Source organism: Natrix helvetica (assembly GCF_964273705.1).
Source record: "Natrix helvetica genome assembly, chromosome: 1".
NCBI lineage: Eukaryota > Metazoa > Chordata > Lepidosauria > Squamata > Natricidae > Natrix > Natrix helvetica.
In genome coordinates this window covers 33,493,206-33,510,633 of record NC_138548.1, presented here as the reverse complement: position 1 = coordinate 33,510,633, position 17,428 = coordinate 33,493,206, and the positions used below count along the sequence as shown (strand labels likewise).

The window sequence follows — 17,428 nt, the reverse complement described above, 5'->3', positions numbered from 1 at the left end:
ATTTTAATGCATGGGATGCTGTTACCTTCCCACTGAAATGGTATTTATTTATCTACTCGCATTTGCATGCTTTCAAACTGCTAGAGCTGGGCAAGTAATGGGAGCTCACCCCATCACATGGCACTTGGATCTTGAACCCAGCCATCAGCTTTCCAACTGACAAGTTCAGCATCTTTACTGAGCTATCACACATCTACCTTCCATTTCTATGGTTCTATAATTCTACATCTGTGAAGATAAAAGCAAAAAGCTCACTCTCTTTAGCACCGTGATGGCGAACCTATGGCAGGTGTGCCAGAGGTGGCATGCAGAGCCCTCTCTGTGAGAACGTGTGCCCTTGCCAGCTGCTCTTTGAGGGCACTGGAGCACCGGAAAATGGTCTGAAAAATGGCCTAAAAGAAGGGTGTTTTCCCGGCCGTTTTCAGGGCCACAAATGGCCTGAAAATGGTCCAAAAATGGCATGAAAACAGCCCCCAAAATGGCCAAAAATCTGGCATGCACATGCCAGCCAGCTGGTCTTTGGGCTTCTAGTGCTATGGCATGCGCACATGAACATGTGTTCCGGTTTGGGTACTTGGTGCTGAAAAGGTTCACCATCACTGCTTTAGCAAGAAGTTCACAAAGAAATTGGAAGAGGTGGAGAGATAGAATGAAACCCTAACTTTCCATCCCTTTGAGTCAATAAATTATCAGGTGCTGAAGAGTCAGTGCAACTTCCAGGTATACACTTCCAACTGAACTCAGGTACAGATAGAAGAGAATGTTTGTAGCTCAGGGCTGAACTTGGTGTCCTTGGTGGTCTCTGAACTTGGTGGTTTTCTTGCAGATCATTCATTACCAAATTAGGTAACATCATCAGTGCATCAACTCAAGTAATTGTGTGATCATTTTGTGAGGAAATTAAAGGAAAAGCGCCTTAAATACTAGCATATGTTTATTATCTAAACTTTTTCTCACCTAATAATCTAGAGGCTACAGTGGCTTATAAGAAGCTTACAAGCAAAACACGAATGCAATATCAATCTCTTGGACAAGTTTCCTAGCAGCTGGTGTTCAGATAATATTGCCTCTAATGCAGGAGATAATATTTAATTACCATTAGTCTTTGATAGCCAATCTCATTAATCTAATTCCATGCAAATTATTCCCTTTTTAAAAATCTGCCACTTATGTGATTATTTTGTTGAGCTAGTAGGCTTTCTTCTCCATAATTGGAATAACCTCACACCATTTTTATGGTCCCTCAGCCAATTTGCTGGTGAAAATGCAATTATACTATAGCTGAAAATAGGAAGTTCAGAAAGTGCAAATTTTGCCATGAATGCATCATGTATATCATTTGCATATCAGCGTACCAGCTTCCATTTCCTAGCTCTCATCTGCAAAACAGAAGCCTACAGTACAGTGTTAAAATAATTTCTGATTAACATAAAGCAATGTACATCTGATTGAAAAACAAAATATTGAGACAATGGAAATATACTTCTAGAAAATCCAGTTAAATCCAGTTAAACACAGCAGCTGTAAATTTATTCATACATCCCTGAAATAAGCTCTACTGAATATTAGAGGACTTATTTTCATAGAATTGCATGGTACTAGGTTTTGCTAGAGAATTTGATTAAACAAGCTGAGATAATTCTTAGTTCTTATAGTGGCACGCAGATTATAGTATTCCTACATCAGTTCCTACATCCAATATATCAGTTTATATATTCCCTGAATTTGTTGATTGAGTTCTTCCCAGGTCAAATATTTCATAAGAAAATGCAGGCATTCCAGAATGCTTATTAAAAATATGAACATGTACATATAGGTAAGGATATGAGGGTAAAGTTAAGGATGAGCTTAGGGAGACTAGTCGTGATTCTTTTTCTTCATTATGGCTGACAGTTTGTTGTCTGCTGGATTTCTTCCAGCAGGTGAACCGTTGCTCTTCGCATCTTTTGCTCTCCACTCATAGCATCCCCACTGTGCCTTCTGCATTGGTGTTTGAATAATCCACAGTATTCTTCTTCCTCTTTTGTTCTTTATTAGGCTTTGGATAGTGCCAAACAATTCTCTTCAATCCAATTTAGCTCTGCCAGCCCTGTTATTCTTACTAAGTCTAACGACACATCAGCAGCAGTCATTTGCTATCTACATCCAGTTAATTGCTAAGCAACTTCCAAACCTCCATCCAGTTCTTTTCCTTCCCAGTATTCTGCCATCAATCTCTCCAGTGGGCATACAACACCAAGACTTGTCATTTGCAGCCTCACCTTTCTTAAGAAAGCAAGTAAACCTTTGATCTTTGTATCTTTTGCCCTCAACTCAGAGCATCCCAACTGTGCCTTCTTTATTGGTGTGTGAATGCTCTGTAGTATCCTTCTTCCTCTTTTGTTCTTTAGCAAGCTTCTTTGGATACTGCCACTTGATCTATGAGAATCTCAACTATTACCAAATGTCAGAAAAGCAAACTCAAGCTGTTTAGGTTGGGTGTTTTTTTTAAAAAAGCCATGAGATCCGCCATCATTCAGTTTTATTTAAGAGTCCCTAACTTCTTGTATTTTAAACAATGGATAAATTGAACTAATAGTAGAGGTATAGAGATAAGTCAGCAAGAAGCCACGATTAAAGGCAGGTTTGTCGTAATACCCATTACAATATTACTGGAAGACTTTTTCTTACAGTTATTATTGCTCCATGGATGATAAATCCTGATTCAAAAGTGGAATGACTCCCTTGAGTTGAGATCAACTCCTGACAATTATATTCACGGACCGAACTGGATAGTTTTCTTGCTAGCACTACATAACTGGTTTGTTCTTGCCTTTTGGGGGGATGTCCTACTGATTTCCCAGCATGGAGTGCTGTGCTGGTGTTTCATGGCTCTTTGTCATACAAATATTCCCTGGATTCATCCTTGCTTAGCTTTTTCAACCCGACAAGGTTGATTAAGTATTGTCCTCTTTCTGGGCAAATCCTAGGTACTTGGAAAACATTTCTTTTGTGTCGATCTGTGTACAGCAGCAGACAATGAAACTGTGGCATAATTAACCAAATTTCCTCTCACCGTTCCTAGCCATTTCTAACGCCAGAGGCTCTATGTAAAATTGCTTTTTTTATTCAGCCTCTTCAGCATCTCCCAATAGCATTTTATAATGTTCTCCAATTTTTACAGAAGCATAATGAAACAAAATATAACAAGAAAAAAAGAATCCAAACCAGTCCACCAAGCCCATCATTATTGCCTCACTTAATGGCATCATTAGACTTGTTTACTTACTTCTCATATTATTTTTGTTGTTGTTGTTGAGCTTTATAGCTCTGGGCATAGTCATCCCACACACAGTTATCTTTGATTGCATAAAAGGAATTAGATTGCTGATAGGCAAGGCAAAGTATGCCGGACCAATTTTCTGTCAAATAAAGATGAGGCTATTTTTCAGCCACAATGCACACAGATGTAAGGTTTAAAATTGCACACATATCAGCTGCCTGGACAGAAGATGTCTGAATTAATTGGTAACTTTTTTTCATTAACCACATAGAAATTCTCCTTTTCACCTCTGACAGGGATGATCAAAAAAATCAAGATGACAGCCATGACAATACAATCAATCCTCCACCAATTTTTTAATGCACATAAAAAACATTCAGCATTTCTATTGCACCATTGTTGTAAGCTGCCCAGAATTGCTTTGAAATGAGATGGGTGGTAAATAAATTTCATAATAAATAAATTGCGATCACCATTTTTCTTTTTATCATCTTCTGTAGATAATCCAGGGTGTGGCACATGCATGGCTTGCAATGATGTGGGTAGAACAGAGAACAGAAAAAGTTGTAGCAGCCAAGAATGAAAGTTTTCTAGACAATCTTGTACTCACCGTTGTAGTTTGACTCTGAAATAGAGGACTGGAAAATAAGAAGAAGCTTTTATCTTGCTTCTGTGTATGCCTTTGTCAACAACTTTTTCCATTTGGCCTCAGTAAAAATGCTCAACATGGGGATGTGATGAATTTCAACTTTAGCTTATGCAAATCTGATCTCAATCTTATATACATTTTTTTAAAAATGTATCTCTTTAATTTTTTTCAATTTTGACATGCTATTTTGAAATCCCCTTATCTTTATTTAAACCAGTATCTAGCAGTTCTGTGCCTACATTTCTAAATAATTTTATATAACACATTATGTTTAAGCATTGGTACATTTTGTAAAACTGAAATGCCCAGACCTTTTAAACAGTCCTGCATGCTAACTGTTGATTGATGCTGTACATCAATAATCCGTGTTACATAATGGGGATTACTTATTTTTGTCCAGAAAAGTTAGCATTTCATTTGCAAAAGCAAAACCGTGCTCAGTTCACTATTTGAATAATACATTACAAATGAGGTTTTCTCTCACAACTTGCATTTGCACAGTTTCTTAGCTGGAAACATCTCAACAGAAGTTTTTTTTTCAACCAATGTAATTGTACAAATAATATTTGGGGGAACAGTATATGTTAAACAATCACCTGTATAATCCTACATGAGATTCTTGTAAAATTACGCGTGTTAAAAATGCCCCTCCCTTGCTTTCCTTTACATTCCCCAAGATCACACAGTTGTCCACACTGCATGGAAATGTATTGACCCTTTATGTAAACATTATAAAACTGATGTATATTTCTAATGCAATCATGGTGTTAGAGTGGATAGTGCATGTCACCTTGGCCTACATAGACCCTATGACACTTAGTTGAAATAACACTTACAAAGATTTAAACAGAACATATTTAGTTAGAACCACCAATATATGAAATGATAGAATCAATGATAGTTCTTTGATAGGTCCTACACAGCACTATACCAGCTAACACAGTATTCAAAACATAGTATATACTTGAGCCTTTATTCTATTTTTGATCCACAAAATCTCTTTCTTATGCCTCTTATTATTTTGATGGCATTTCTTTCAGAAACCATGGCTTCTACGTGCTGCTGGCACAGTGGGGTTCAAGTTGAATTTCTGGTGATATTGATGAGACCTATTGGTAGAGCAAAGATAGACAATTTTTACAGTATCAGGCAATGGTGCTTATTCCCCTAAACATCATCCAAGAGATTTGTGAACAGGAGTGAACTGACTTCTCTTATTATTGTTATTTTTAAAGCCTCAAATGAATAGTTACAAAAGATGGATGACTCAAATGTGTGTTCATTTGCAGACAGAAAATGAAACGAAACCGACATATCCAGCAGCAACTAAAAGCATGTGGCCTTTTAAGTAAATCTTTTTTCTCCCACAGTTATGGAGTTGTGGGTCTCAAGATCACATTATCAACACAGCAGAAATTGCAATATAAATGCTCATCAATTGTCTACTGAACAACAATTGAATTTTGGAAATCAATCATGACTGTAATGTTTTAAGTGCAAAACCATCTTGATTATAGATCAATTTGTGGATGCCTGTTTGTGTGCAATTAAATTTTTGTAAGACTTAATCTTTAAAACCTTACAAACTGCATAATAAAAAGATGTACCTCAAAGGTTCTCTAGAAATATAGGTTGGAGCTAAAAAGGGGGTATGTGCTAAATGTTAAGTAAGACCATGTAAGAATGTATGAATTTGGAAAGGAGGACAATCTACTTTGTGTTATCCTCTTGGGAAGCTTGTCCAAGCCAATTTTTAAAATTATTTTATTTAGAAAAATTATATCACTGCCCAACTTAGTCATGATGACTCTATAGCTTATGAGAGTAATATCTCAAATACAAGACCCAATGAACCCCATTCCTGGCAACAACAATCAAATTTGATGGGCTCCATACCACCCTGGGGTTCTCAGGCCCATTAGCAAAATCACGTGTTCATGGCCTTTTGAAAGAGTACCAAGATACAGGCCAATCTTATTTCCTTGAGGATGATGTACCATAGGCAAGGAGTCACCACGGAGAAGGTTCTTTTTCTTGGTCCTACTAGATCGACTTCCTTAACATACTCCACCTCACTGCTCTGCTGGGACAAGTGCATTAACTGGGATAAGACAATTCTTCAAATAACCTGGTTCCAAGACACATAGTTTTGAATTCTGAAGCATGAATGAAAGTATGAGGCTACACTATCCTCAAAGACAACCCAACAAGGTCTCATGTAATTAACTAATCTACTATCAGGTCTGGCCTAACAACAGGACCCAAAGAGTTAGTAGACTAAGGCAATTGAAGACTAAGTAAGAATTTTGGAAACAATGATATGGAAAAGATTATTTGGGGATCAGAGAAGTCCCTATGCACATTAAATGACAAAGGGACTGACATAGTAAATGACATATCAGGATCCCACCCACTTATTCATCTCAACTCTTGAGGTTTGAAGTATAGATTTCCAGGCCCCTAATCGTATCCATTTCTTCCTTCCGCAGAGGATGTATGTCTGCTGCTGGATTATTTTTTTGAAGTACAGAAATAGCTGGTTGGTCAATGGTGGAAGCAGAGCCGTCTGTCTACCTTGTTCTAAGGCATTTTTTAAATGCTGACCAACAATTAAACGAAAAGGCTGACCAACAACTAGATAAAAAGCCCAAAATATATTTTATGTGCTATGCCAGTTTCTAGAGCTGACTTTCTCTGTTATATCTTTAATTAGTGCTTTTGTTGTTTTATTATTAGTTATTATTTATTTTATTAGTCGCTCAGATCCGGAGCGGATGGGCCCCCCCCCAGTGGACCGGACGAGCCGACATCAGTGAGTCTTGTGAGCCCACTCTGGGAGGAGTTTGACTCTGTTGCCCCCGAGGATTTAGACGGGTTGCGTGGACGGCTGCGACCCACCACATGTTCAATGGACCCGTGCCCCTCCTGGTTGGTACTGGCATCCTGGGAGGTGACGCGAGGCTGGCTTCTGGGCCTGGTGAACGCCTCATTGAGCGAGGTTCCTTACCGACTGCCTTGAAAGAGGCGGTGGTGAGGCCCCTACTCAAGAGGCCTTCACTTGACCCAACGGAGCTAGCTAGTTATCGTCCAGTCTCCAACCTCCCCTTTTTAGCGAAGGTTGTTGAGAATGTGGTGGCGCAGCAATTTCCACGTCACCTCGACGAATCCGTATATCTAGACCCACACCAGTCCGGCTTCCGACCCGGGCACAGCACCGAGACAGCCTTGGTCGCGTTGGTGGATGATCTCTGGAGGGCCAGAGATAGAGGTTGCTCCTCTATCCTGGTCCTATTAGACCTCTCAGCGGCTTTTGATACCATCGACCATGGTATCCTATTGCGCCGACTGGAGGGGATGGGAGTCGGAGGCACCGTTTTACGGTGGTTCGGCTCCTACCTCTCCGGCCGGATGCAATATGTGTTGACTGGGGGGCAGAGGTCGACCCCGAGGCCACAATCTTGTGGGGTGCCGCAGGGGTCGGTCCTCTCGCCCCTTTTGTTCAATGCATATGTGAAGCCGCTGGGTGAGATCATCCGTGGTTTTGGGGTTGAGTACCATCTGTACGCTGATGATACTCAGTTGTACATCTCAAACCCAAGCCACCCCAACGAGGCTGTCGAAGTAATGTCCCGGTGTTTGGAAGCCGTTGGGGTCTGGATGGGGGACAACAGACTCAAACTCAACCCCTCCAAGACTGAGTGGCTGTGGCTACCGGCACCTCGGTTCAGCCAGCTGATTCCATCACTGGCCATAGGGGGCGAACAATTGCCCCCTGTGGAACGGGCGTGCAATTTGGGCGTCCTCCTAGATGCCCGGCTGTCAATGGATGATCATGTGGCAGCCGTGGCAAGGGGGGCGTTCCACCAGGTTCGCCTGGTGCGCCAATTGTGCCCCCTTCTGGACCGTGATGCCCTACGCACAGTCACTCACGCACTGGTGATGTCTCGCCTGGACTACTGTAATGCTCTCTACATGGGGCTTCCCTTGGGACGCGCCCGAAGACTGCAGCTAGTCCAGAACGCAGCCGCGCGGGTAGTCATGGGGAGTACTAGGTACTCCCACGTAACACCTCTCCTGCGCGAGCTGCACTGGCTACCTGTGGTCTTTCGGGTGCGTTTCAAGGTTCTGATCACCATTTTTAAAGCGCTCCATGGCATAGGGCCTAGTTACCTGAGGGATCGCATCCTCCCACATACATCCCTGCGGCCAATCCGCTCTCACAGGGAGGGCCTTCTCCTGGTGCCGTCCACGAGGCAATGCCAACGGGCGACACCGAGGAGTAGGGCCTTCTCTGTGATGGGCCCAACCCTCTGGAATGACCTCCCCCCCGACATTAGAACCACTACTGACCTCCGCTCCTTCCGACAGAAACTGAAGACACACCTGTTCCGACTGGCTGGTTTGGCATAATTTATAACGTCTACCTCCTAGCATACACATTCCTACTGGTTTTTAGAGGAATAGTGTTTTAAATTTAATCTGATATTTTAAACTTTTGTATTGATTGATTTATTAGCAGTACAGTTTGGCATATTTTATCCTCCTCTTATACATGTATTTCTGTAGTTATTTCTATGTTTTAATCTGTTGTATTTTAATACGGACTGTACACCGCCCCGAGTCCCTTTCGGGAGAGGGGGCGGTATATAAACGCTAATAATAAATAAATAAATAAATTATCAGGACTACACTGAGCACCCAAATTGAACTCCATTGAACCATCCTGTGTTAGGGACAAGCTGCTTTTTTCACATAGTTCTTACAGGTTATCCAACGTTTGCTTGAAATGAGACTGGTGCTAGGCTGGATTTAAAGTTGAGGTTGAATTAGTTTTCATTTATCTAAAATATGTGAGGAAGAGATGGCCAGGTAGTGACTGTAGAACAGATCATCAACTTCTCATATGCAAGAAGAAAGAAGAAAAGAAATCAGTTTCTACAATATGATCCTGAGCATATTATAACCATAATTTTCAATGAGAACATCAGGAATTACTTCAAAGTCTGAACCTCATTGATAGAAGACCGGATAAACTGTGGAATGAACTGAAAAGCTACACAAGATGAAGAAACAGAAAAAAGCAAACTGGATGTCAGAACAAACCATGGAAATTTCCAAGAAGATAAGTCATAAAAGACAAAAAGTTTGGGAAGCAACTTGAGAAAGAGTTTCAAAGAGCTGTTAGAAGAGACAAAAAAACAGTATTACAACAATATCTCTAAAGATATTGAAGATGGAAACAGACAAGTCTTTAACTGAGGAGGAGTGTCCAACCTTGAATTGGTATGCTAAAGGATAGATAGTAACCAATTTAAAGAAGTTCAAAGAAAGATGGAAGGAGTATGCTGAAATACTGTGCATTAGAGAGGCTAATATCCAAGGTATTTTAAAAGGTGTTTCTTATCTACAAGAACCTCTAGCACTAAATGATTACGTTAAATCAGCAATTACCAAATCAGAAGGTTATAGGAATTGATGGACTACGAAGTATTGTACAATATCCTTAATTTCACATGCTAGCAAAATAATGTTTACAATAATTCAATGCAGATTACAGCCCTATATGAAAATGAGATGCCAAATGCTCAATCTGGTGTTAAAAAAAAGAAGAGGAACATGTGACATTATTGCTGATGCATACTGGATGATTGAAAGTCAGAGAATCAAAAAGAAGACAGTATGTGCTTCATTGATTCTACAAAGGCTTTTTTATGTGTCAATCACATCAAGCTGTAAAATCCCACAAAATTTCATTGTTGTCATGCGAAACATATAGACAGGTCAGGAAGCTACAGTACCGACAGAACATGGTGAAAAAAAACCTGAGTTCAAATTGGCAAAAGAATGAGACAAGTATTCTCTCTCATATTTATTTAATTTTTATACTGAATATATACTGTATTAAGGGATGTTGGATTGAGAGAAAATGAACATGGTTTTAAAACTGGAGGAAGAACTATCAATAATGGGCACTATGCTGATGTCACTACTCTGGTAGCCAAAAATGCAAACGAACTGCAAGCTCTAGTAATAGCAATTAACTAGTACGGTGAAAAATGGGATTCAAAGAAAATATAACAAAGACTAAAGTAATGACAAGTACCATAGCCAGCTGACAATGGAGATATTGAAATGGTAGGTGGCTTCTGTCTTTCAGGATCATCCATCAACAGTTAATGAATCCGTAGTCAAGTAATTTGTTGTAGGCTAGCATTTGAGAGAGTAGTGTTGAAGGACTTTTGAAAAATATTCAGATGTTGTAATAAGTCGATGTCCACAAAGATCAGAATCGTGTAGCCAATGGTGTTTTCTGTGACATTTTATGGAAGTAAAAGTTAAATAGAAAGACTATTGGTCCTTTTGAACTTTGGTGTTAGAGATGAGTCCTAAGAACACCATGGATACAGGTAGTTCTCAACTTACATCTAATTGAAAGTTCAAAGTTACAATGTCACTGGGGGAAAAAGGGAATTATAACTATTTTTCACATTTTTAGCTGGTGCAGCATCCCTGGAATCAATACAATACAATAATACAATAGTAGAGTTGGAAGGGACCTTGGAGGTCTTCTAGTCCAACCCCCTGCCTAGGCAGGAAACCCTATCCTGCTTCAGACAAATAGCTATCCAACATCTTCTTAAAGACTTCCAGTGTTGGGGCATTCACAACTTCTGGAGGCAAGCTGTTCCACTGATTAATTGTTCTAATTGTCAGGAAATTTCTCCTCAGTTCTAAGTTGCTTCTCTCCTTGATTAGTTTCCACCCATCCATTGCTTCTTGTTCTACCCTCAGGTGCCTTGGAGAATCACATGATCAAAATTTGGATGCTTGGCAAGAGACATCTATTGTGACTGTTGCAGTGCCCTGGGTAATGTGATTACCATTCACAACCTTCTGCTATCCAGAAGTCTTGCATATTTTAAGTGAAAGATATTCTAAAAATCTATGTGTTCTAAGTCGAGAGTTGACTGAAGACCTCTGTGGCAAAAAATTCCATTTAGTGAAATTAGTATTGTCCCTGGCACTGCAATCCATACAGTAACAGGTGAAGCCTCAGGAAATATCATTGTTTACTGATATATCCTATGCTTGGTTGTGTATCCAAGTGCCTAAAGTCTGCTTTTCACAGCTCAAAGCTGAGGACAAGTACTGCTCAATGGCACATATTATTGGTTTGTTCTCCTATTTTGTGCTGTGCGTTTATGAAGTGGTTGTTTTGCAGTTCTGTACACTGGAAAAATAAAACAACCACTTCATAAACGCATGGCACACAATAGAACAAACATATCAAGACAAGATTCAGCACTCCAACTACATTTAAAAAGGCCACTCTTGAAGACAGCAAAGTTCACATTTTGGAAAGAGAAGACTGATAGTTTGAAAGAGGGGTCAAAGCTCATCTATATCTATATTGGATTATAAACCAATTATAATCTATATTGGATTATAAACCAACCCATCACCCTCCATTTAGAGACATACAATCTACTTTCTAACAAGCAGTTTGGTTTCAGGAAAAAATTGTCCTTTAATCTGCAACTCCTACACTGCAGAAACATTTGGACCACACTACTTGACCAGGGTAAAGCAATAGACGCAATTTACATAGACTTTTGCAAAGCCTTTGATTTAGTGGTACATGACAAACTACTGTTAAAACTAAGCTCTTATGGCATTTCCAGATCACTGCACAAGTGGAAAGTAGCGTTCCTGTCAAACAAGCAACAAGTAGTCAAAATAGGGAGCATCCTATCAAACCTGGCACCAGTTAATAGCGGGGTCCCCCAAGGCAAAGTTTTAGGACCCACATTCTTTTTGCTTTACATAAATGACCTATTGCAATCATATAACAAGCAGCTGCATCCTCTTCGCTGATGTCGTAAAACTATTTAACACCACCAACAATGCTGCTATCCTACAAAGCGATCTTGACTATGTGTCAGAATGGTCGCACAGTTGGCAACTCCAAATCTCAACTAACAAATGCTCTGACCCACACATTGGCAACAAAAATCAGAACATCAAATACAAGCTGGATGGATATGACCTTGTAGACGACTCTCACTTTGTAAAGGACCTAGGAGTACTCATTTCAAACGATCTAAGCCCCAGAGCTCAATGTAACATTGCCAAAAAGGCACTAAGAGTTGTTAACCTAATCTTGTGAAGCTTCTTCTCTCATAACATTATACTGCAAACTCGGGCATACAAAACCTTTGCCAGACCAATTCTTGAATATAGCTCATCTGCCTGGAATCCACGCTGTATATCGGACATTAATACAATAGAACGGGTCCAGAGGTATTTCACGAGAAGATTACTCCACTTCTCTGCTCACAATAGAATCCCTTATGCCACCAGGCTTGAGATTTTGGGCTTGGACAACCTGGAACTATGCCGCCTACAGTCTGACTTAAGCATAGTACACAAAATCATCTGCTACAATGTCTTACCTGTCAATGACTACTTCAGCTTCAACCTCTATAGTACATGGGCAAACAATAGATACAAACTCAAGGTAAACCACTCCAAACTGGATTGCAGAAAAGATGACTTCAACAACAGAGTGGTCAATGCCTGGATTACTCTACCTAACTCCATTGTTACATCCTCTATCCCCCACAGCTTCAACCTTAAATTGTCTACTGTGGACGTCACCCCATTCCTAAGAGGTCCGTAAAGGGGGGTGTGCATAAGCGCACCAGCGTACCTACCGTCCCTGTCTCATTGTCCCCATTTATTTGTATTCATTTCCTTGCTCATGTCCATGTTTATACTTATACCTGTTATCTTGTACATGTTCGACAAACTAAATAAATAAATAAATATCAAAATTGAACGGTGCTCTCTCAACAAAGAGGAGGGGTACGGCATCATCTATCTTCAGTCTACAACACAGTCCTTTCAGCAGTTCCAATAAGACTCCACCCATTTGCACCACTCAGGTGATCCTGAGGACACCAATAAACCTCCAGGTATCATCAACAACTCTCTAAAAGAATGTAAATGACCAACTGCCTGCAAGGAATATAAATCCTCCTATTCCCCACCATCCACTCAGAGCTGAAGAAGCTTTTTGGATGAGAAGCAAAATGTCTTCAACGAAAAAGAAAAAACTCCAGTTGTCTCTTGAAAAAGCACCTTTGGGACAAGCTTGACCTGGATGACTGAGAATCTCCAGAGACATGTAAAATTTGTGCAGTCTCTTTATCCTCTGCTCATTTTCTTAATTCTCCTCAACCTCACCACCATTTTTTTCTAAAATTACTTCAATGTTTTTGTGTCATGTTATTTTTGTTGATATTATTTTTGCAAACTCTAGCATTGCCGAGTACATGACTGTGTTTTGTAACGTGTCCAGAGCACCAGCTGTAGCAAGAGAGAGAGAGAGAGTGACATATAATTAAAAATTTTTATTTGCTATCCCCTGCAGCTTGGACTACAGAAAACAGCAGTCAAAGGAAGGAACACGCAGCTCTTAAATGAATATCTGTCTATTCTCTATTTGGGTCATATCAAAGAGATAAAAGCATCAACCTGTTTTTCCTCCTCCTCCCCCTTCCCCTCTTCCTCCTCCTCCTTCCCCTCCTCCTCCTCCTTGATAGATTCTAACTGGCATAATTTGAAGTCCTAAATTATTGCGAACAATTGCAGTAACTGCAGGCTGTCATTGCGTCCTTATTATATTTGATACGCTTTCATTCTTTTATTTAGAACAAAGGCAACTTTGATCACTGAACTGATATTCTGGATTAACTTTCAGCATATCAGATTCCTATCCTACTCATTCATTGTGGTCTCGTCAAAAACACTCTTGCCTTCTGTACAACTTTATTGAAATGCCAATAGATTTAATTGCTGTAAGAACCTTTATAATATATTGTAAGCAGGGCCTAACGTCTTACCAGCTTCAGATATAGTTTCTTCCTGGTAAACCTTTGTAAGGTTGTTTATAATTTATCCATTTATCATACATCCTTGTATTAAAGGGAGGTATTTCATTAGCTTTTGGAATTACTACGGTGAGTTTATTTTGGGCCATGCTCAAGAGAGCTGTAATTATAGTGCACCTGCACCACAACCTATTTACAAAATCCCTGCTGCAGAATCCTATATGTTTTTGGCTTATATTCTTCTGTCTTCATTGGAACTTGTCCCAAATAAATTGATATTTTTATTGTTATGCTTTTGTGTGAATGTCATCATTAAGGGAAATAAGCTCTAACTTTCCCCAGGAAAGGTTATAAAATAATAGAGTATGGTGCAGTACATAAAGTTGGGGGGTTATACAGTTACAAACAATGGATAAGCTAAATTTAGATATCCGTCTCCAACATCCATTTTGTGTTGGCCAAATATCTTTAAATTCACTTTCAAGAATTGTTTTTTTTAAAAAGTAAGGAAGCATTACTCTTATTAAACTTGTAATATATTCATGTTCATGTTGAAAATATAGCTGCTTCACTCACAAAAGTTGGTTTCCTTCTTATCACATAACTTGTTTATTTCCCTTCATTGCAGATTATTTTCCGAAAAATCAGTGACGTCAAGAAAGAAGAGGAGGAGCGCCTACGACAAAAGAACGAAGTGACCTTGAGCATCCCGGTGGACCATCCGGTCAGGAAGCTCTTCCAGAAATTCAAACAGCAGAAGGAAATGCGGAACCAAGGGACGACAATCATTGATCCTGAGAGGAATACCCTCCAGGTGGACACCCGAACCATGCAGAACGGTGCTGCCATCACTGGCACAAGTGTGGTCACAGTATCTCAAATTACACCCATCCAGACATCATTGTCCTATGTGAAAACCAATGAGGTGGTCAAACCAAACAACAGGGATGCCACAGAGCTCAAACCTAATAGCAATGGTGACCCCAAATGTCTCAAAGTTACCAGCCCTGTCAGGATGAAAAACGGCAATGGGAAAGGGTGGCTTCGATTAAAGAACAACATAGCAGGCCAGGAAGAGAAAAAGGAAGAGTGGAATAACGTCACCAAGGCAGAGTCCATGGGGCTGTTGTCAGAGGACCCCAAGAGCATTGACTCAGAAAATGTAACAAAAAACCCACTGAGGAAAACAGACTCCTGTGACAGTGGGATCACAAAAAGTGACCTTCGTTTGGACAAAGCTGGGGAGAACCGTAGCCCCCTAGAGCACAGCCCTAGTCAACCAGATACAAAGCACCCCTTTTACCCTATCCCAGAACAAGCCTTACAAACTACACTCCAGGAGATCAAATACGAACTCAAGGAAGACATCCAGCTGATAAGCAACCGGATGGCCATCCTGGAGAAGCAGGTGGCGGACATTTTAAAAATCTTGTCTGAAAAGAACACATTGCAGACACCATCTTCAAAATCACATTTATCTCCTCAGCTACCATCACAAATACCTTGTCAGGACATTTTTAGTGTCTCGAGACCTGTGTCACCTGAATCAGAAAAGGATGAAATTCACTTTTAATATATTCCTATTTTTCTTTGTATACCAAGCGTATGCTGTGAAATGGGCATGCACGCGTACTCCTACACAGATATACAAACACATGTCTGTGTGAGAGTGTTTGTAAGAGTTTCTGTTTGTCTTTATAGATACAGACCCAAAGAAAAAGAGATAAATGCAGAGTTGTAGTTTGTGTAGGTGTATATATAAATTATAAATATAAAAATATATTTTCATTGCATTCAATATGACTTGAATATGAACAATGGATTTTGATATGTAAATATTGCATGTCCAGCTGGATTCTGGCCTGCCAAAGAAAACAGTTATTAACATAGATATTGCTTGTATAATATGCAGTTGACTGCATGCACACTTTCAATTATTTATAATCTATTATAAAATAAAAGGATGAATTTTGTTTTAAAAAAAGAGAAAAAAGGCATTATATTGCTTAAAGAACAACAGTCGTCTTATAATACCTGGATGAAAGGTTTTTAAATTGTTGGTAAAAACAAGAAAGAATCTACTCCAGGAAAATGCTTGCTATTAGTGTTATGTAATCACATACTCATTCATCGAAAGTTGTTTATTTGAAACACAATCTGATGCATCTAAGTCCTATTAAATACAGTGAAATCTGTCCTCGGGTAAGTATGAAGACAACTGTATTACTGGTCACTGTTCCATATATACAGTGTGGGCGCACACAAACACACACACACACACACATACATACGTGTGTGTGTGTGTGCGTGTGTGTGCAGTATTATATATATATATAATACTGCATAACAGATTAAAAATTGAAAAAAAAACTTCCTTATACATTTCCCCTATTTAATTTTGGTGTTGGCATCAACATACAATGATTATATAATGATGCCCATCCTCTAAAAAGATTCCCAAGGTACATTTACCATATAAGAAATATCTGGTGCGAATAGCAAATAGCAGAAGAGCACTTTTTTTTCTTATAAACATGGTCTTAAAATACTTTTTTTAAAAAAAAAATCATGAATTCAAGCAATATTGTTTTGCAGGGATAGTTCTTGTGCACGCTTCTTCAATATACTTGATGGAACTAATGATACATCTTAACCTGTATGTATGTACATAAATGTTATATATAAGCATCTCTCACAGATTCCTAGTTCATATTTCAGGCAATGTTATCTTCTCAAAAGCATTGCTTGCTGGGGATGGCTTGTTTTCCTCAAAGCTCTGCACCCTGAATTAAGTAGACTCACAATCTACTCTCACGGGAGTATATTGCTCTCTGTTCTTAATCACAAAGATTTCTCTGTTAGATTTCAACAGGTCCTACTATCTTTTGTATCAAAATGGTAGAAATCCATAGCAAAAAGAAGAGAATGTTGCATAACTCAATGCAAATCATCAGCTTCATTTATAGAATGTTCCAGGCTAGATTTCAAGCAGCCCCAGGTAAGGTTGGGAGGGACTCCAATCAGAAACCCTGAAAAACTGTTGCCAGTCAATACAGACAATCTTGACTTAAATAAGGCTGACCAAAGCAAAATCATGGCACAGGCAAATCACTATTGCTACTCTGAGGCAGTGGTGGGCTGCTGGGGGTTCGCAGGGGTTCAGGAGAACCTCTAGCTAAGATTCTGCGCAGTTCAGAGAACCCCAAAATCCCACTCCTGGCTGGCCCCGCCCACCCCTCCCCTCCCAGGAGTCCCCACATGGCCCGTTTTGGATGCAGGTAAGTGGGATGAGGGTGAAAAATGGGCCTACCAGAATTTCGGGAAGGCCAGAAATGGGCCTGTTTCTAGCTTCTAGATAGTCTTCAGAACCTGGGGAGGCCATTTCCGCCCTCCTGGAGGCTTGAGGAAAGCCTCCAGAGCCCGGGGAGGGAAAAACACACACACACCGCCATGGTGCAGGAGGCCGACTAGGCCACGCCCACTATGGTCATGCCCACCCAGCAACCGGGCAGAGAATCCCTTGTTAAAATTTTTGAAGCCCACCCCAGCTCTGAGGTCTCCTCGTGGTAACACCTAAGACAGATGGCTAGCACAGAAAGCTGGAAATTAAGCTGCTCCAAACAG

General features: G+C 40.0%; 1 protein-coding gene across 1 annotated transcript in view; it reads left to right on the top strand.

The window, feature by feature from the left end:
- The window catches only part of KCNH5 (potassium voltage-gated channel subfamily H member 5), a 253,979-nt gene extending 237,934 nt beyond the window's left edge, over positions 1-16,045 (top strand). Inside the window, exon 11 of the mRNA XM_081935609.1 lies at positions 14,433-16,045. Within this exon, the coding sequence (XP_081791735.1) occupies positions 14,433-15,377 (945 nt within the window). The 3' untranslated portion in view covers positions 15,378-16,045. The remainder of the gene's footprint in view (positions 1-14,432) is intronic.
- Positions 16,046-17,428: the final 1,383 nt, after the last annotated feature.